The following is a 20608-nucleotide window of genomic DNA, read 5'->3' as shown; positions in this document are numbered from 1 at the left end:
TGAGTGCAGATCTGGAGTCTGTCCCCCACCTGCTGCACACCTGGCGTGGACGAAGTACTCAAGCATCACTGTATTGCAGAGGGCCAAGCATCACTGTATCCTTCACTTGCCTTCTACAGAAACCAATACTCACTTTCAGGGCATCCCCTTCATTGCCTTCCACCACTTCCAGGATCAGCGCAGCGAGGATGTTAAAGCCTTGGCAGTAGCCAACGTTCTTGTTCCATCGGGCATAGGCCAACAGCACGCGCTTCAGCACCACCCTGTCCTGCTCAGCCTCCTGGCCACAGTAGGAACTGCAGCCTGTGCGGTGAAGATCCTAAAATGGGAAGGACGGTCTTTCAACATGACTCCTGAGAGCCTCTCCAAAATAAACACCCTTATTCCTGTGCCTCTGGCATTAGATTATTGACACGAATTCTAGTTGTTTTTTTTTTTTTGCTTTTTTGGCCACACCCAGTGTTGCACAGGGGTTACTCCTGGCTCATGCACTCAGGAATTACTCCTGGCAGTGCTCAGAGCACCATATGGGATGCTGGGAATCAAACCCGGGTCGGCCACGTGTAAGGCAAATGCCCTACCTGCTGTGCTACCGCTCCAGCCCCAAACTTTAGTTTTTAGTTTAAATTTGTTATTACAAACAAATTTATAATAACATTATACAGATGAGCAAAATACTTTTTTCTTCATTTTCATTTTCTTAATGCTTTTTTCATATGCTTTTTTTAACTGCTGAAATGTATTTTTTCAGACCATTAACAAAAACTTTAGATACTAACTTTATTCTTCCACCAAAAAATGATAATATTTCACTATTACAAAACTCCAAATATTAAAGAGATAAATCTAAATAGCAAAACATATCATATACAGAAACAGAAAAATTATTCTGTGCAAAACCAAAAAAATTATTCCATCCAAATTGTCTTATAAATCTATACACAAAGTACAGAACATTTGCTACACTTAAATACTTAATGAGGACAATATCTATAATTTAATTACAAGCAGAGACTATGGCTTTCAGGAGATGAAGTCACATTTTGCTGACATAACATTCACTTCAATAACAAAAATTTTCTTAGAAATGTGATTATTATAAAATGTGCAATGCCCTAATAATCCACAATTTAAAGAAAAAGGAAAACATTTCAAACATAAAATAGTTCATCTTTGAAAGACACATTCTGAAATTCTAAATGGCTGAAATGTGTATAAGTCAAAGGCTTTTCATGCTTGAAATATAAAATCCCCTCTTTTTCTCCAGAATTTGACTACAAGAGACTAATTTAAATTTATTTCATTCTGGTCCCTGAAAACAGGATCTTCAACTCATTTTCTTGTGTTCAAAATTAATTTTTTTGCTGTTGTTTTCAACTTTTTGGTTTGGGGGCCACACCTGGCAGTGCTCAGGGCTTGCTCCTGGCTCTGTGCTCCCAGTGGGGATCACTCCCAGTGGGCTCAGGGGACCATATGGAATGTCAGGGATGAAACCCAGGTCAGCCACATGCAAGCAAATGCCCTACCTGCTCTACTATCACTCCAGCCTCTAAACTTTTTTTTTTTCAAGAGTGGCTGGGCCACACCTGGAGGTGTTCAGAGGCTCTTCCAGGGTCTATGCTCAGGCAGTGCTCAGGGAACTATATGTGGTATCAGAATCAAACCAGGGTCAGCCATAGGCAAGGCAAGTGCCTTAACACCCTATTGTTTTCTCTAGTCCTTGGTGCGCAAGATTTGGAAGAAACCACTTACCTTTTAAAATTTCCATTTCAGACCAGAAAGATAGTACAGGCAGGGGTTATGGCATTTGCCTTGTGCACAGCCAACACTGGCTAGATCCCTAGTACCATGTATGGTCGCCCAAGAACTAACAAAAATAAGCACAACCTGAGCACAAAGCCAGGAGTAAGCCCTAGCACCACCAGGCAGAGCCCAAAAATCAAAATTAAATTAAGAAGATATTGGGGCTGGAGAGATAGTACAGTGGGGAGGGCCCTTGCCTTGCACACAGTTGACCCAGGTTTACTTCCCAGCATTCCATATTTTCCTCTGAGCACTGCCAGGAGAGTCCCTGAGTGCTGAGCCAGGAGTCATTCCTGAGCATTACTGGGGGTGGTCCAAAAATCAAAAGAAATAAAATAAAAGATCATTCTTTGCATGTAGTCGACCCTAGTTTGATCCCTGGCATTAGATGGTCCCCAAAAACTAATGGGAGCAGCCCTGGAAGCTCCTGAGCACCACTGAGGCACCCAGGTGACCCCTCAGCACTGCGGCCCCACATCCTTGGCAGAATCCTCAGGCAGAATCACCTGCCCAGCTGCTGAGATTGCTGGAGCCCCCTAAGCATCATGCAAAGCCCATGCCCCCCAAATTCCAGCTGGCAGCACTGACCTGTGCTAAAGGAGAAGGAAAGAATGTTAATCTCTTGCTATGTGAGAAAAAAAATTGAAAACAAATATGAATGAACAGTTCTTTTTTTTTTTTTTGCTTTTTGGGTCACACCTGGCGATGCACAGGGGTTACTCCTGGTTTTGCACTCAGGAATTACCCCTGGCCATGCTCAGGTGACCATATGGGATGCTGGGATTTGAACCCGGGTCGGCCACATGCAAGGCAAACGCCCTACCCGCTGTGCTATCTCTCCAGCCCCTGAATGAACAGTCCTTTCAACTGGCAACATTCAAATATATGAAAACAAGACCACACTAAAAAGTTATTAACAAAGAAAGAGAAGACATATGGACACTAGACCACAGACCCCATGTCCCGGAGACACAGGTGCTCACTAAGGGAGCAGGGCGAGGCGTAGGTCCTTTACCTTGACTATCTGAATTCCCATAGAGTCATCGTCAGGGTTACTCCTCTCATTGAAGGTGAAGCGCATGGTTTTGTCCCAGTCAATGGCTATACTATGCAGATAATGATCAGCCAAGGTCAACCAAACCTAAAATATCAACAGACAAAAAAAAAGGCAAAGTAAAATACATAATAAACTTTTTAAGGAAACAGTTATTACATTTAAGAAGTGAAACTAGACCATATATAGCTCACATGCAGAAATCTACCAGAACCTAACTGAAATGTTTACTGTCCCTGTTTGGTACCAATTAGGGCCTTTCTCTTGTTCTAAAATTAGTATCTGTTAAGTTTCCACATTAGTGTCATGCAGTGATCTGGCCATTAGAAACACTATTAAAAATTCCAATTATATTTTACATTTTATTGATCTACTATCTGATGAGCTTGTTAAAAATGGCTCGAGAGAGAGAGAGAAAAGAAAGAAATAGACAGAGAGAGAGAGAGAGAAGAAAAGTGAGAGGGCAGAGGGGGCTCAGGAGATTGGGAACATTGGTAGTGGAAAATGTACACTTGTGAAGGGATGGGTGTTGGGACATTATATAACTGAAATCCAATCATGAACAACCTTGAAACTGTGTATCTCACTGTGATTCAATTTAAAAAATTAAATAATAATTTTAAAAATAAATTTAAATTGTTATTGACAAGAGTCATCTCTTTCACTCTGTCTCTATGTCTGTGTCTCTCTCATATATATATGTATATATGTACATATGTGTGTGTGTGGAGAGAGGGGGGGAGAGTAGTTACTAAATACTTTTCACTCCCCTTTATAAATCTTTGTTTCCAGGCCACACATGGCAGTGCTCAGAGCTCCTTTCTCAGGGATTATGTCTGGCAGTGCTCAGGGCAGTGTAGGTGTGGGGGTTGTGTGGGGAACAAATGTGCTACAAGGAATTGAACCCAGATCACCAAATGCAAGGCAAGTCGCTCATCAGCTGTACTAACTCTCTGGTCCCAATTCTTTTTATTTCTCTGGGTACCTTACTTTGAAAAGCTGTTTCTGAAAACTATTTCATAATATCTTTTTTTTTACTTTTTGCCACCTCTAGATGTGCCCAGGACTTAGTTTGGCTCTGTGCCCAGATCCACTCGTGGCAGTGGTCAGGGGACCATATGCAGTGCCGATGATTCAACTCGGTCAGCTGCATCAGGGAAGACCCTTAACCTCTCCAGCCTTCATGTCATTTCTAATGTATATTCTAAGGAACTCCCAATTTCACACTTTAGGAGTACTAAAACTATGCTTATAGATTACTGAGAACATTTCCAGTTTGAGTATTTTAATTTAATTAACAAGAAATAACACTGAGGGGCTGGAGCGAGATAGCACAGCGGGTAGGGCGTTTGCCTTGCATGCGGCCGACCCAGGTTCAAATCCTAGCATCCCATATGGTCCCCTGAGCACCACCAGGAGTAATTCCTGAGTGCATGAGCCAGGAGTAACCCCTGTGCATTGCTGGGTGTGACCCAAAAAACAAAAAAATAAAAAATAAAAAAATAACACTGATTAATTAAATCTCCAACTAGACCTCTCTCTTAGGCATTAGGATTCTGTCCAAATATCCACAAAACACCTCAACTTAAATATGCATTGGCATCTCAAACAGATCCAAAATCAATCACCTAATCTATCACCATCACAATACACACATTCACGTATGCATACACATACCTACTCCCCCATCTGAGTAAAAACCAGTAATGCTATGTTTCCAATAGCACAGATCAAAATCTCAACACCACTAAAGACATCTTTCATCCACCTTATATTCAATCCAATAAGCATTTGTGCCAACTCAGTTTTTCCAAGTGCATCTTAAATAAAGCTAACACACACACCCCATCCACTACTCTCCATGACCTCAATCCAGATCTGCGCCTTGCCTGAATTACTACAAGTCTACTGTCATCCTTGTCTCTCACATTTTTCAAGTTTGTAGGCACATTTAAAACCTAAGTGAATGAAGGGATGGGTGTCAGAACATTATATGAGTGAAATCCAATTATGAGAAACTTGTAAATGTGTTTTTCACTGTGATTCAATCTTTTTAAATATTTTTAATGTAAAGAACAAAATAAAATAAATAAAACTTAAGTGAAATATAATTTCAATTAAAATATAAATTGTATCATGTGACTTTTCTGGTCCAAAAAAATTCCCTATCCTTCCCGTGTCGCACTGGGCCAAAGTTCAACTCTGGCTTACTGGGTCCTCCATGACTGACACTCCCGTACCCGCATCACATTACCTAAGAGACCTCTCTGCAACTGCTTCCCCTTTGCTCACTGTGTGGCTGCCTCCCACACGGCTCTCTCGCTTGGTGTAGGGTGCCTGAGCGGCTCCCTCTGAGGGCCTCCACCCGGTAGAGGACTCCTCCCCAAGGCCCCGGCAAGTCCCACGGCTCACCGCCTTAAGCCCTACTCAAATGTCACCTCTCCATTTAAAATTCCACCTCCTCACTCCTGTTCCCCACACTCGCCTTATTCCTTTCTCTGCTTTATTTTTAGCCACTGCACATACCACCATCTGACATACTTTATATTGTATCCACTGTAAATAAGCTCCACAAAGACAAAAGCTGGGGGCCATGTGTTTCACTGTGTGTTAATATCCCCAATATCTAGAACAGTTTGTGGCACACCGTATAGACAATAAATCCTCCACCGTTACTTCATTCCATAAATACTTATGAAAGAAAAAGGTAACCAATGGCCCAACCTAGACTGTCCTTTGTGACATTTCAGACACTATTTTAGCCCTGGCTCTTCCTACCTTTCTCCTCCATTCTTTTGGTATTCCTGTTGACAGTCTGGCAACTGCCTTGAGAGCGTCGTACCACTAGAAACAAAAGAAATAGAGGCAAAGTGATCAAATTAATGTGGATAAGACCTTTTCGGCCTTTTTCTGGACCACGGGAGAAGGGGTGGGGCGGGGGAGGCTCTGGAGCTCTTCCTGGCTCTGTGCTTGGAAGACCACAGTAAGCACCGGGAATGGTACCAGGGCTGGCGGCACACAAGGCAAGCACCTTCCCTCCTGTATTATCCCTCCCGCTCCGACCTTTCTTCCATCGTGACACTGCAGGGTATGAACAAGCGTGTACAGCATACCAGGGGAAAGGGTCAAAGCTTCCTTCAGCCAGGTGTGTCCAGTTTGAATGACTGAGTGCCCCAGCCCCATTTCTTAAGTACCCCTAACATCTCCATGACTCGTTTGAGCACATACAAATGGTTAGCAAGCCCAGTTCTGAAACTGAAACAAGTATTACAGATTCAGAATAATAAACATTTGATGTTTTACATTTTTTACATAAAATCAGCATTATTATAGAGGACAAATTTCTGGGCTAGAGAGATGGAACAGAGGGAAACGTGCCTGCCTTGTACACAGTTGGCATGGGATCGATCCCTGGAACCATATATGGTCCCCCAATCCCTGCCAGGAGTGTTCCCTGAGCACAGACTCAGGAGTAAGCCCGATGCACTGCAGAGCGTGGCTCTCCAAAAACAACAAAACCAAAAAAAAAAACAAAGAAAAAGATAACTGTCCAGTGCAAGTATAAGCCCAGGAGACTTCAGCTTTGTAAATTATTTCAGATTACCTTTATATATATTAAAAATTAACATCTACTTCTCTCTCTCTCATATATATATATAGAGAGAGAGAGAAGTAGATGTTAATTTTTCTACATTGAGACTACATCATCTCAGGACACCCTGTAGATAACCCCAAATAAGAATATTTTAAAATATAAGAAAGAAAAAAAGAAAAACATTACCTGCTGAAAGCCATTTTGACCTAAAGATGGTTCAAGAGTGAACTTCAACTTCGTGTCTACTCCTAAAAGAAAAATACATAAATGTTACTAAAATGTTACTTTAGGAAGAACATAAGCTGTGGGGAAAATAAAATAACAACAGGAACCTAATACTTCTGTCATAAAGTTTTAAAACTTTCAGTGACTCAATTGCAGCCAGATTTGTTAAGTGAGAAATATCGATTGCTGAAACAGAAAACTCCCAGATGGCCACAGAATGGAGCTGATCACACAGAATACCTTCCGCATGCACCTGTGTTAATGCAAAACAGAGAAGCCACACCGGGGGTGTGAAGTCACACAGGCTCTATTCACCCTGGACTCAGAGTCAAGTAAGGTAACCTCAGTCTCAGTGCTCCTGCGAGGTGGTTTCAGTTCTTTTGTTTTGATTTAGGCGCCCACACCTGGCAGTGCTCTGTGGTTACTCTTGGCTCTGTGCTCAGTGTTCGCTCCTGGTAGTACTGGGGGATCATGTGGTGCTGAATATTAACACTGGGGCCAGCTGTGAGCAGGTCAAGTGCCTTCACCCTTATGCTGTCTCTCCAGCCCTCATCTTTATCTTTAAACAATGACAGTAAGGGCCAGAGATTAAGACTCGTGCCTTGCCTGCAACCACAGTTTGGTCCCCAGAATCTACAGGGTTCCCACGGCATGACCAGAAATGACCCCTGAGAATGGAGTCAGGAATAGGAGCCCTGGGCACTACCAGGTAGGTATATGGTTTCCAAAATAATAAACTAAAAAATTATCTTCATTTCAATTATTATGGTGATTAATTATAACTCACCTAGCATAGTCTTTAAAATATTTGTAAAACTGGGTTGGAGAGATACAACAGCAGATAAGATGCTCGTCTTGCATGTAGTCAACCTGGGTTCAATCCCTGGCATCCTATTTGGTCCACCAAGCCCACCAGGAGTGTACTCTGAGCATAGAGTCAGGAGAAATCCCTAAGCATCACCAGGTGTGCCCCCCCAATTTTTTAATTTGTAAAACTTACTCTCTAGGTAAGAAATTTGTTTTCTAGGCCAATATACACTAGTACCTTATGAAAATAATATCCCACTCATAGATTAATCCACTTAAGCAATTCTACTTGTAGATTTTCATATACCTTTAAATTCCTTTTTGCATAAATATTCATTAAAGATAAAAGTGTATTTATAGGTTACAAAGTTCTAATTCTAGTATATTGCTTTAGATAAACTTTTTTTAACTCAAATCCCAAACCTATAAAGTAAATAAATAGAAATACAAGGCTATAAGCTTACTGGTCATATTGAGCTTTATTTAGAATCTCATATTAGAAGTATGTGATGTTTCTCAAGTGAAAATATTAGGCAATGTTTGTTTCCAGTTAGTCTATTTTTAAAATAATATAATTAAATCTGAAGATGCGATAAATTTTCTTTCTATAATTTCAAATTAGTGAAATAAAATTTGAAGTAACCCTTTTAAAGGTTTTACTACTTAAAAGCTCATGGACCAAGATATACCAAATATTATCAATAAAATTCAGTTTTCTAATTCTACCTTCTCATTAATGCTCTCTTTCTTATAAGATGTTGATTGCAGACTACTGTATCTTACTGCACGATCATCCTGCCCTGTTTTTAAGTAACACAGGCACAATTTGTTTAAAAGTATTACATCATGGGCACACTCCACCTTTTTGCAAAAGAAATTGCTCATAAAATCTGCGCTAATTATGCAGTGAAATGTGATAGGCATGATGAAAGCCCCTCTACAACTTCCACTGATCAGAACTGATCTATAAGTGGAAACCCTTCAGAATAGGTAAGATTATAATAACAAAGCAGATTTGTCTTTTTAAAATTAGAGTCAAGAAGCTGGAAAGAGATGTGATGTGTCTGGCTTGCCTAAGGCCAGCACAGTACTCAGAAGTCCCTCTTGGAACCCTGGAAATAACTGTGACTACCTGAGCTGATTTTCAAATAATGCTGTGGTATAGACTCCTCGGCCGGCATCTATCCAATCAAGGTCTTGATATTTCCTTTCAAAGCTGGAGGCCACCTTCTCCTCCGCCTCCCACCTCCAGACTCAGGGTGTGCCTTGGTAGCCCTCAGGCCTAGCCAAGGGCCTAATGATACCAAATCTCCAGGCAGAACACAGGTTGATAATGTCAAGATGCGGTGGGGCCCTTACAGCACTGGCAGGAATGGGGGGTGGGGGGGGTGGGGGGGTGAGCAGGGAATGGTTAGGATTCAAAACAAAAAGCAGCTTAAGGTAGTCTGCCTAGAAAAAAATGCTTTTCTTTCCCAAGGGTATGTTAAACAGCCCCGGAACTTCTCACCACAGAGAAGCTTTCAGGGAAAGTTCTGCCTCAGGACAATGGCAAGGAGCGAGCTTCCCATTGGAGTGCAGGGCTGAAAGCATAATGAGACTGACGCCTGGCGAGGTTGCTGTCCACATCCAGGGTGCTGAATGGAGGAGCGTAGCGGTATGACGTTGGCTTGCTTTTATAACAAAGACCAGGAAATTCAGCCCTGCGCTGACTTATTTCAACCCACCTAAAAACCCCCAGATTCCCTGCATATCAAACCGAATATACTCCCTTGACTTTTGCAGAGCACCTGCTGGGCGTCATATTGTTCTCCTCGCTGAAACCTAGCTGCTGTTAGTTCAAACCCACAAACTATTTTTCTCATGATCAAAAAAATGAGTCACCGGATTAACTGGGGTTGCATTTAACTGGGATTGATCATTTGCCGCCGCCTGCATGCTAAAGCTGAAATCAGGTCATTTTCACCTCTTCTTCCTGAATAAGGGAAGGGAGGTTTACATTTCATCTGATAATCACCAGGGCTCTGGATCCAGAAATACAAAACACTCTCAAAGGGGGAAGGTTTTTGTTTGTGTTTGTGTTTTAAGGAGTAAAGGAAGGCAGTGAATAAATACTACCGATTTGCAACTAGACACTTCCTTGGGGAGAAAAACAAAGAAACCACGAGGTTGGAAAAGCAGTGACGCCTTCTATCCTTTGGGACTCAATGCCTGGGCAGAGTGTCCTCCCCCTCCACCCTGCAGGTCCCCCAAGGCACTGGGACACGGGGAGGGAGGGAGATGCGGGAGAGGGCACTTAGCCGGAGCCACTCCAGGGACCCGTGAGCGCGAGGCGCGAGTACAGCCAGTCCCCTCGGTGGCCACCCCTTGCACAGGCCAGGGAGAGGCCTGTGGTGGAGCAGACATGGAGTTACGCAGCTCCGAGAGAAGCAGAGAAGTGTAAACACGGGAGGGGGACGGGTAGCTTTGCACGGCCGGGCACGTTCCTGCACTCGGCAGCTAAGAGAAGATCTCTACACGCCAGGAGCCATCCTGCTTGCTGCCGACGCGCACCTATGCACTGCTGCGCTCCGGTCCGGCTGACCGGCCACTCACACCACAGGGACCCTCGGCAATGCACTAGAGTTTTGCTTTGCGGCCACTGCCTCCCCGACAACCCTGAGTATCAAGCGTGTGCCATTCTCTGCCTCACACACCTCTTTTAAGGTCTGGCTTTCTGCGAGCCTGGAGCACAATTGCAGCCAGTTCAGGCCGGTCGCCCTGTGTGAGCCAGCTGGAAGGGTGGGCAGGCAGGAGCGGCAGTGGATGGTCCCAACCTTGGGAGGCCGCTGCCCCCACCCAGGTCTTTGCCTGTGGCTATTTTTTTTTTTTTGCCCTCTCCGCTTCTCTGAGCCCCGTGGTGTTTTCCCCCGACTCCCCCCACACACCCCCCATTACCAGTGGGCGCTCCCTGGCCCAGACAGACAGAGACGAGACGCCGAGCATCCTTTCCAGTCCCCCCGCTGCAACCCCAGATCCTCACCCGGCTCCAGGGTGCAGAGCAGCCGGGGCGCGGTCCTGGAGATGCAGCTGCGCTTCTTGAGCACATTGCTCAGGATCGTGCCCACGCCGCCGCCGCCACCGCCGCTGCCGCCGCCTCCCCCGGCGCCCTGGCGCTTCAGGCATCTGCCCCCACGTCTCAGGGAGCCGGTCAGCTTGTCCTGCCTCATCGCGGCGCGCTCCGGAGCCCAGCAGCCCAGCCCGAGTCGCGGCTTCGGGCGCGGCGTTCGGCCAGCGGGTCCTGGCGAGAGTCCCTCGGGCCCGCGAGCGCAGCCGGCGCCAGGGAGAGGACGCGGAGCCCGGGGAGCCGCGAGCACAGAGGCCGGCGGGCATCTGCAGTGCGGAGCCGCAGCGGAGCCGCTCAGGGCTTGGGGAGGGGAGCGGCGGGGAGGGGAGAAGGGCGGGAGCTAGCGAGCTGGGAAGCGGCTGTGCTCCCGCCCCCAATCCCGGCATCACCGTGCGAGGGCGGGCGGCCCTAAGGCACCCGCGCCGGCTCCACGCACCTGCGCCCCCGGGGGGCCAGGAGCTCCCCAGCCCCTGCGAGAACCACCACCACGGTCCCTAGCAGCAAGAAGCTTTCCTCGCTTCTAAAATCTAGGATCTGGGGGGCGGGGGGCGGGGGGCGGGTGCAGGGGATGCTGGAGGAGGGCACCTAAGGGGGCAGGTCTCCCGTGCCAGGTGAGCAGCTGGGGTGGAAAGGTACCCGCAGCCCACCGCGACAGGCAGCTGGAGCCCCTCGCCCGCGCCGCCTTATCTGGGAGAACACTTTGCTGGCAGCTTGGAGAGGCTTGGGAAGCATGAATCCTGGTTGTTTCTCTTGGAAGAACAGACTTGAAGACAAAAGAAAAGTGCTGCCTCTTAAGAGCAGTTTGTTTTTGTTGTTGTTGTTTTTCTTTTTGGGTCACACCTGGCTCTGCACAGGGGTTACTCCTGGCTCTACACTCAGGAATTATCCCTGGCGGTGCTCAGGGGACCATATGGGATACTGCGAATCGAACCCGGGTCAGCCATGTGCAAGGCAAACGCCCTACCCTTTCTGCTATTGCTCCAACCCCAGCAGTTTTATTTTAGAATAAAACATTTATAATATAACCTGGCTCATCTCTCCAACCAGACACTTCAAGCACTCAGAACAATAAACTATCATCACCATTTTTTTAAGAAATCATTTTTAAACTACAACATCTAGAGGCCAGAGTCATAGTACAGCAGTAGGGTGTTTGCCTTCCACGCAGCCCATTCGAGATCAATCAATCCCTGGCATCCCATATGGTCCCCGGAGTACTGCCAGAGGTGTAGAGTCAGGAATAACCCCTGAGCACTGCCAAGTGTGACCCCCCAAACCAAAAAGTAAAAATAAACTAAAAATAACTCATATATCATTCAGTAGTATTATTGCTGCTTATATTGATACTATTTTAAAAATTTATACATTATAATTTTGAATGACAACTAAGGATAAAACCAATAATTAGTCAATGTCAAGCAACCAAGATGTATTTAACAGAAATCACCAGTGTGAAACCAAGGAAATTAGGTTTTGCCAATCCTGTAGTAGCATGATTAAATGAGAAATTAGTATAAATTCGTCTTTTTTTCTTTTAAAGATATATATATATATATATATATATACACACACACACACACACAATCTAGCAACAACGAGCACCCTGGCAAACAGGTTGTGGTCTCTCAGACCCACTCCCCACTCTCCTCCTTGAAGGCGTGAGTGATTCGAAATCTGCACCCCACCCCACCCTGAAAAATATACAAGCTTGAAACACCTTGACAAACTCAGAAAGGACAGATGTGCCCCAAGATAAAAAGGTTATGTCAAAAGGACATGAGAAATACTTACATAAGCTACTCCTGATGCAAGATGGAACAATATGGAGATCTGTAATGGCTGCAATTGATCGAAAACTATTCTCTTCTTAAATGCATTCTTTTTTCTTTTGGTCTTTGGGCCACACCCATCAGATCTCAGGGCTTACTCCTGGCTCTGCCTAAGGGAGCTCAGAGGACCATATGTAGTGGGGGTGGGGGTGCGGGGGGGGGGGGTTGAAAACAGGCTGGCCACAGGCAAGGCAAGCATCCTGCCATTGTACTGTCATTCTGTCCCTTTAAAATGCAACCTTAATGGTATCCTAAAATCGTGATCAAAGAAAAACAGTTGAAAGCCACTGGTTTACTGCCTTAGTCACATTGCCTGTCTCTGAACCAATGTACAGAGTGTCAGTCCATGGGTGTGAAAGAGCTGAAGAACTTTGATTGAAAAGAACCCCCCAAAAAGTCATGCTTCTGATCTGACACATGTATTTTTCAATCCGTACGTTCTGGGCTTTGTGAAATGCTCCAGAAAGAGAAGGCAGTGCTAGGATTGGTACTACAGCCATGGAATATATATTTCTCACGTAAGAATATATTTCTTGAGATCAGTCATTTTAAAAAGTAAATCAGGGCTCATCAAGTATATATAAGCTTTTCAGTTGCCTTATGAACACTGGGTATGGCCCAAAATCCAAAAATAAACAAATACCATTCTAGGGCAGAGATAGGGGTGAGGGCATTTACCTTGCACATGGCCAACCTGGTTGATCCCAGGAGCCACAAGGTCTCCCTGCACAAAGCCAGCAGGGCCTGGTGGTCCCATGAATGCAGAAGCCTTGCACTTTAAGCTCCTGGACCCACGAAACACCTCTTGGAGACTTCCACCGCCACCAACTCCCAGCCCCAGAAAGGGGCAGTTCTCAGTTCATGGCTTTAAAAGATGAAGTCATTGTTTAACCTGGTTGTGATTAATTGCTTGGTTTTGATTTCCCAACATTTTACATGCTCAGGTACAGAACCTAGCCCCGTGATGGCCTGACACTTTTATAGTTTCAGTACATATTTGTTCTCCTTTAGCTTTTTCTTACTAAGAAGCCCACTGAATGTTCTAGGTGATCTCACCTGTGATGGGAATGATAATAGAAATAGCTCTGATATTCAGCGTGGGCCAGTGTTTTAGAGAGTAAAACACACAGGAAGCCAGTTGACAATGGCTTCAGTAAGACCGGAGAGGGAAGATTATGATAAATACCCAGGACCAAAGGGAGAGATATGGACGGAGAAGGAAAACAGAATAACCTGGAAATGACAACAGGCTCCCAGAATGCTCTTCCACTCTGACCTTGCAGGGCTCCGTGTTCTCTTTTTCACAAGGAGACTATTGACATTCCCTTCAAAGCTCTGTGCAAGCAGGAAAGACAGCCTTGTCAGCCAGGATGCGGGACAATGGGCTCTGCACACCAAACTGCCGGCCCACAGCCAGACCCGGGGTTGGCTGACCTAAGCTACTCCAACCTTCCTGCCCCCTTCAGCACTGACTCCACACTTACAAAGCACACACTTGGCTGCCAACTGGCTCCCTGTGTAGTCTTTGATGAAGAAGACAGAACATACTGACCATTTACCAGCAATCAATATCCCTGCACCTGCTCAACAATCCGTGAGCTGAAAACAGCAAATTCCTAGAGAGCGGAAACTGAGGTCTAGATCCAACATTGGTGCCCCTCCCACCCCATTTGTGTCTTGGCTGACAGGAGCTTATGTACTAATGAAAATCATATTTAACCTTTCTTAGATGTATTTCAAGGAAAAAAATGCTTGTTAAATTAAGATGTTTTCCATAATGGGGCCTAAGAAAACAGCTCAGCAATCAGGGGTACAGACAAAACATGCACCCATCCAAGTTCAAAGAACCAGTACTACCTGACCCCCAGCACACTGGTGGGAGTGACCCCTGTGCCCCCTAACCACGGCTTGGTGGTTCCTTCTCCCTATCTTCCCCTCCAAACCATAAGTGTCCTAGCAAAGTTCTTATTTTCAAACTACATAGAAGTTAAAACTAGGTAGCAAAATAATAATAACAAGCTTCTACTATCACAGCAATAGTAGGGAGGGAATTAAATAATCTTATTTTTGTTTACACTGGAGAGGAAAAGTCAAGACTGCCAACTTTTATAGCAAACAGATAATTAAGCGAGCCCTAAAATACAATGTACTAAAAGCAGCCATGGCACAAGCCTTGAATTATATTTATTATATGACTCATAGTTTCTTATTCATGTCTGAAATATTGTTTTCCAAAAGCAAAAGATGTCATCTAAAGTCAACTTGCAAAGGAAACACGGACTTTGCTTGAGGATCTAGGCAGATGAGTATTCCAACAAGGCCGACAAACATACAAAGGATGGGATTTTTGTGAAATCAAATAGTATCAGTGAACTCACATTTGGCCACATTATACCTTGGCATACCCAGGCAATTGTGACTTAGGCTGGACTGGGGGAAAGATGACTTCCTATTGGATAAGAATTACTAAGACGCTAAGTAAACAGGTGCTTGGAGGGAACAACCAGGAGATTTTCTTTGTTTGATTTTGGATCATACTTTGCAATGCTCAGGAGTTACTCCTGGCTCTGCACTCAGGAATCACTACTGGCGGTGCCCAAGGGACCATATGGGATTCTGGGAATGAGCCATGTCATCACACTCAAGGCAAGCACCCTACCCAGTGTACTATCTCTCAGACCCCTGGAGCCCTTGGAGGTCTCCAGCCATGGGAGCTCACAGTTGCAAGGAGACAGGAGGGATCCCTGTGCTCTCCCTGCATCTCCAGTCCTGGAGAGAAAATGATTCTTTTCAAGGCATAAGGGAAAAGGGTCAAAAGGAAAAGCTGTGTCCCGGGGGGCTTCTAGAAGGGAATTAGGGAAGAGTCTGACTTTCATGATTTCCTCCGGCAGCTATTTCTGTGCACAGTGAAGCCTGAAACTAAAAAGGGCCTACGTGCTCACCTACAGGGACTGAACAGAACTGCTGATAATTATCAAGGGGCCTGGAACCATCCTTCCAGCTGCTGAGCTTCCTGGCAGCTGTCCACGAGCACTCAAGTCCCTGTGGGTCAGAAGAGCTCTCTCCAGGCCACAGGCCGACAGCTGTCCCACAGTGGGCATGAGGTGGCTGCATGTTTGCACACCTGCTTATAAAAAAATGTGGGTCTGGCGGCATATAGCCACTCCTTTCCTTTCTGCTTGGCCCACAATCTCTGAAGGTCTGTGAGCACCTCCTTAAATAGTAAAAGGACAGTAACTATGGCCAGTGCCCTCGGAAGTGAACCCAAACCTCAGATCCACCTGGTAAGTGGATCACTTAATTCACTCTCTAGGAAAGACCACACACACCGGGAAACCCAGATAATGAGTGTCTCGACCATTTTGTTTTTCTCCTCATGGAAGAAATGCCATGGCAGGGCAATACAAAGAAGGTGGGGAGGGGGGAAGATTTCAAATTATCTGGCACATCACATTATTTTCTTTTTCTATTATTTTCTCCTCTTTGCTGGTTGGCACTATTGCCACTCCCCACCATGATGAGGCAGTGAACCATGGAGGGGATCACTGCCTCATCATGGCAGGGGGTGGTAATGGTGCCAACCGGCAAAGAGTGAACCAACAGATACTGCCTAGAGATGCAGACAGGAACGTGTTTGTCAGCATGCAGAGCGTTACAACATGCCAGTCGACCAAAAGCTTGCATTTGGTAGACTGGGAGCACCTGTAAGAGTTATTAGAGGCCGCCATAAAAGCCTCTGTCCCTCTCTGAGAGCCTGGCAAGCTACCAAGGGTATCCTGCCCACATGGCAGAGCCTGGAAAGCTATCCATGGCATATTCAATATGCCAAAAACAGTAACAATAATGGGCCTCATTCCCCTGACCCTGAAAGAGCCCCCAATATGGCAGCATTGGGAAGGATGAGCAAGGAGAGTCTGATGAAATCTCAGGGCCAAACTAGGTTGCCAAAACGAAGGACTAAAATGACTGTCTGTATTTTCAATGCATGTATACTGGCATCAGAAGCATCCATTGAGGACTTGGTGGCGCAAGCGCAGAAGATCAAGTACGATGTCATTGGACTGACGGAGACGAGAAGGCATCAATCACATCACATCGTTTTCAACACTGGAGAAGAACTGTTCCTCGGAACATGCAACAGTAGAGGCGTTGGTAGTGTTGGTGTCCTCGTCAATATGAACTTGGCCATGAGCATTGATTCGTTCGAATGCCTAACAATCCAAATCGGATGTTTACTTTTGAATAGATGTGGCACATTGCAAGCAGTTTCTCTTTGTCGTCTACACACCAACAACCAACTACAACTAAGAAGAAATTGAGAAGTTCTACATGGAGCTGGAGAAGTTCTATGAAGAAGACCACACCTTCTACAAGGTGATTGTCAGTGATTTTAATGTCAGGACAGGATCGAGAAGGTCGCCTGAAGAACTCCACATCGAGACCCATGGCCTAGAATGGAATGAACAGGGTGAGAGACTGTCTGAGTTAATCATATCAACCAAGACTATCGATGGTAACTAGCAGTTCCAGAAGATCGAATCTAAATGTTGGACATGGGAGTCTCCCGGTAGACAGTTCCACAATGATATTGATCACATCATATTCGATCGACGGTTTTGCCTGACCGATGTCGCTGTTGTGCCAAAATTCCAAACGGGATCAGACCACCGTCTCCTTTGTGCGAAATTCTACTTCACAGAGCGGAGAGAAAGGGCTGCAAAGTTTAAAAAAAGAACTCCCAGAATAACCACCAATTGGGAACTCTTTGGCACTATTGTGGCAATATGGGAAGATGCCATAGTTGACATCAATGAGGAATACGATTGACTGGTTCAGCACCTCCATGATTATGCAAGGAATGCCAAGAGTGAGAAAGCCACAAAAAGATGCCTGTCTTTGGAAAATCTCGAGCTCATTTGCCAACGTGATTTGGTGTGAGCCTCAGGCAATCACAAGCTAACATCGGAGCTCACAAAGCTGAGAAGCAATAAAGGAAGACCTCAAAGAGAGGAGAGAAGAGCAGCCGGAATTCCCGCCCAAGTGAGACCCTAAGTTGCCACCCAAAAACGGCCTCTCTAGCTCCTGATTGAGTTGCTGAACGGCTATGATCCCAGACACTCAGAAACAAATCTCAGAACCAAGCGGCTTTTGGCAGAAATCTCTCCAGATTTAATTATTAAAATTCCAGAATTCAAAAATCGTGCAGCCGCTACCATACCCACGCAACATCATATGCTATTCATAATCAGCAAAAGAAAACAAAGTGTCTAATGTTGCCTTTTTCAAATCTAAGTGTTGGGGGGAAATCTCAAATAACATTGGTGGGCCGGTGTAAAAATATTGAATGTAATCAAAGTAGAGAGAGAGTAATGTGGACATCATCTGCCACACAGGTAAGGGGAGGGTGTAGGATGGGGGGTATACTGGGTTTTTGGTGGTGGGAAATGTGCACAGGTGAAGGGACGGGTGTTTCATCATTGTATGACCAAGTCTTAAACCCGAAAGCTTTGTAACTGCTCTCACGGTGATTCAACAAATAAATTTTTTTAAAAGGAGAGAGAGAGAGAACAGCAGCAGTGTTAGCTGATGTGGCAGAAGCCGGGAAAAGTATTCGCAACAATCACCTGTCCTTTGCCAACTACAAGACCAAGATGACTGGCCTCCAACATCCTGATGGGTCTATTACATCTTCCAGAGGGGCAATGGATAAGGTTATCAACAACTTCTACTCAGGTCTCTTCAATAGCCATGTCCACCTGCCCACATACCAAATTCTGCAGAATGGATATGTCATTCCCAGCATTCTCCCTTCTAAAATCCGACATGCCATTTAATCGGTAAAGAAATGTACAGCACCCAGTCCAGACAAGGTCAGACCTGAACACCTGAAGAATCTGCCACCAGTACTCATTAATGCACTGGCTCAGCTCTTCACACGCTCCCTGTCTGAATGCAAGGTTCCATCCCAATGGAAAACCAGCAGACCGTTCTGTTGTACAAAAAGGGAAACATCCATGACATTGGCAACTATCACCTGATCTGCCTGTTGTCTGTCGTCTACAAGTTGTTCACTCGACTTATCCTGAATAGGATTGGTAGAACACTAGACGAAGAACAACCATGCAAGCAAGCCAGGTTCTGAAAAGGATTCAGCACAATCAACCATATCTACACGGTAACCAAGCTCACTGAGGTTTTGCAAGAGTTCAAGATGCCACTCTGTCTAACATTCATCGATTTAAAGAAGGCCTTTGATTCTATTGAGACTGAAGTGGTCATTGGAGCCCTAGCAAAACAGGGCATTCAAACTCAGTACATCAGGATCCTCCATGAGCTGTATTACGGATTCAACACCAGGATCTTACCATTTTACAAAGAAGTGATCATCGACATAAAGATAGGGGTTCAGCAGGACAATACCATTTCACTGAAACTCTTCATTGCCACCCTTGAGAATGTCATGTGACAACTGGAATGGGAAGGAATGGGAGTGAAGATAGACGGTCGGCAACTACATCACCTCCGCTTCACTGATGACATCGTTCTAATAACACCAAACATTAGCCAAGTGGTACGAATACTGGCTGACTTCGACTGTGAGTGTGGAAAGGTCAGACTGTGGCTGAATCTCACAAACATAATGTTCATGAGAAAGGGACTAGTTTCTGATGTTCCATTTGTTTTCAATGGAACAAACATCTCCGAATGCAGCAGTTATGTGTACCTGGGTCGAGAACTCAACATTGACGAATGACTTGGCACCAGAGCTGGGCAGGAGGAAGAGTGGAACGCCTTCAAGGGCCTCAAAGAAGTTGTTAAGAGGAAGAAGAACCTCCAGCTCCAGGCACATCTTTTCTACTGCACTGTTCTTCCTGCACTAACATACGCCGCAGAAACCTGGGCCCTACGAAAATAGGATGAGAATGCAATTCGGGTCTACCAAAGAGGAATCGAAAGAGCTATGCTTGGAGTATCACGTTTCACTCAAGTGAGAGAAACGAATCCAGAGTTCTGACCTTCATCGAGGATTGAGAATCAAGGACGCTGCCTCATTTGCCAAGGTATCAAAAATCAGATGGGCCGGACACATAATGCGATTTGGAGATGACTGGATTCCACCGGACATCAAAAGAACACCTGGCCGCCCACCTACAAGATGGTCAGACTTCTTCGTCATGACCCAGAACAAACAGTTTGATGCTCTTTGTTTTCCTTGAGTGAGCAGACAGCATTAGGTGACACTAGTACGCAAGAAAGACAAATGGAGACGTTACTGGTGCCCATTCAAGCAAATCTATGAGCAACAAGATGACAAGTGATACAAGCTATTTTCTCCTAAGTCATAGAAACTGATTTCTCTATTTAAAGGTGGGCATCTTTGGGCCAAAGTAATAGTACAGGGGTTAAGTACTTGCCTTGCATCCTACAGACCCCAGTTTGAATGCCTGATACTACCTATGGTCCCAAGCATGGTCAGGGGTCACTCTTGGGCAGAAGCAGTTCCTGAAAAACGGGTGTGTTGGGTGGGGGAGAGCAAAAACAAAAGACCACCATCCTTGGAGGCAGCCACATATGGTGTCTTCCCCATACACTTCCCTCATTTTGGAGAAAGCAGAAAAGCTTTGCCTGTCATGGAGGAGCTTTGATCTTGACCAACATATTCCTCACCTCCCAACAGCTCCTACATATGCTTGCACAGGACAAATCCCTTTAGTCAGATATATTCTAAATGCAATCATTCCTAGCATTCCCCCAACACACTCAATATGTGAAGGTATTTTGAGTATAACCAGTTTTATTTATAAACAGAAAATAGTTACAGCTTATATAACCACTTGACTCATACAGAAAGAGAAGTCCTATTTCAGAATGCCACACTAGGAGTTGACTGAACCCCCCAGCCCCCAAGGAAAAAGAGTCAGGGGAGAAGTCAGGGGACCCAACAGGGAACAGCTCTGTTTTCACCCTCCTACAAGTTGTTAAGAGGCAAACTCCATGCCAGACCTGAGCCCCTGAAAGCCCTTGAAACTCCGCAGAAGCAGGACAGGAGACGTCCCAGATGGGCTGGAGTCAGAGGGAAGCCCTTGCCAACAAAGAAACAGTGCCACCTGCAGAGCCTCAAGCTGCACTTGGTTTGTGTTTTTGTTTTTTCAGTTTTGTTTTTGGGCCACAGTTGGCCACGCTCAGGGTTT

The 20608-nt window shown here is 45.3% G+C and overlaps 1 protein-coding gene across 1 annotated transcript in view; it reads right to left on the bottom strand.

Annotated features, from left to right (window-relative positions):
* The window catches only part of TBC1D30 (TBC1 domain family member 30), a 50801-nt gene extending 39868 nt beyond the window's left edge, over nucleotides 1-10933 (bottom strand). The window contains exons 1-5 of the mRNA XM_055118222.1: nucleotides 10504-10933; nucleotides 6639-6700; nucleotides 5636-5701; nucleotides 2819-2944; nucleotides 134-319 (exon numbers count right to left, since the gene is read on the bottom strand). Coding sequence (XP_054974197.1) covers nucleotides 134-319; nucleotides 2819-2944; nucleotides 5636-5701; nucleotides 6639-6700; nucleotides 10504-10690 — 627 coding nt within the window. The 5' untranslated portion in view covers nucleotides 10691-10933. The remainder of the gene's footprint in view (nucleotides 1-133; nucleotides 320-2818; nucleotides 2945-5635; nucleotides 5702-6638; nucleotides 6701-10503) is intronic.
* Nucleotides 10934-20608: the final 9675 nt, after the last annotated feature.

Source organism: Sorex araneus, chromosome 10 (genome assembly GCF_027595985.1).
Source record: "Sorex araneus isolate mSorAra2 chromosome 10, mSorAra2.pri, whole genome shotgun sequence".
NCBI lineage: Eukaryota > Metazoa > Chordata > Mammalia > Eulipotyphla > Soricidae > Sorex > Sorex araneus.
This window is presented reverse-complemented; position numbering and strand designations above follow the sequence as displayed.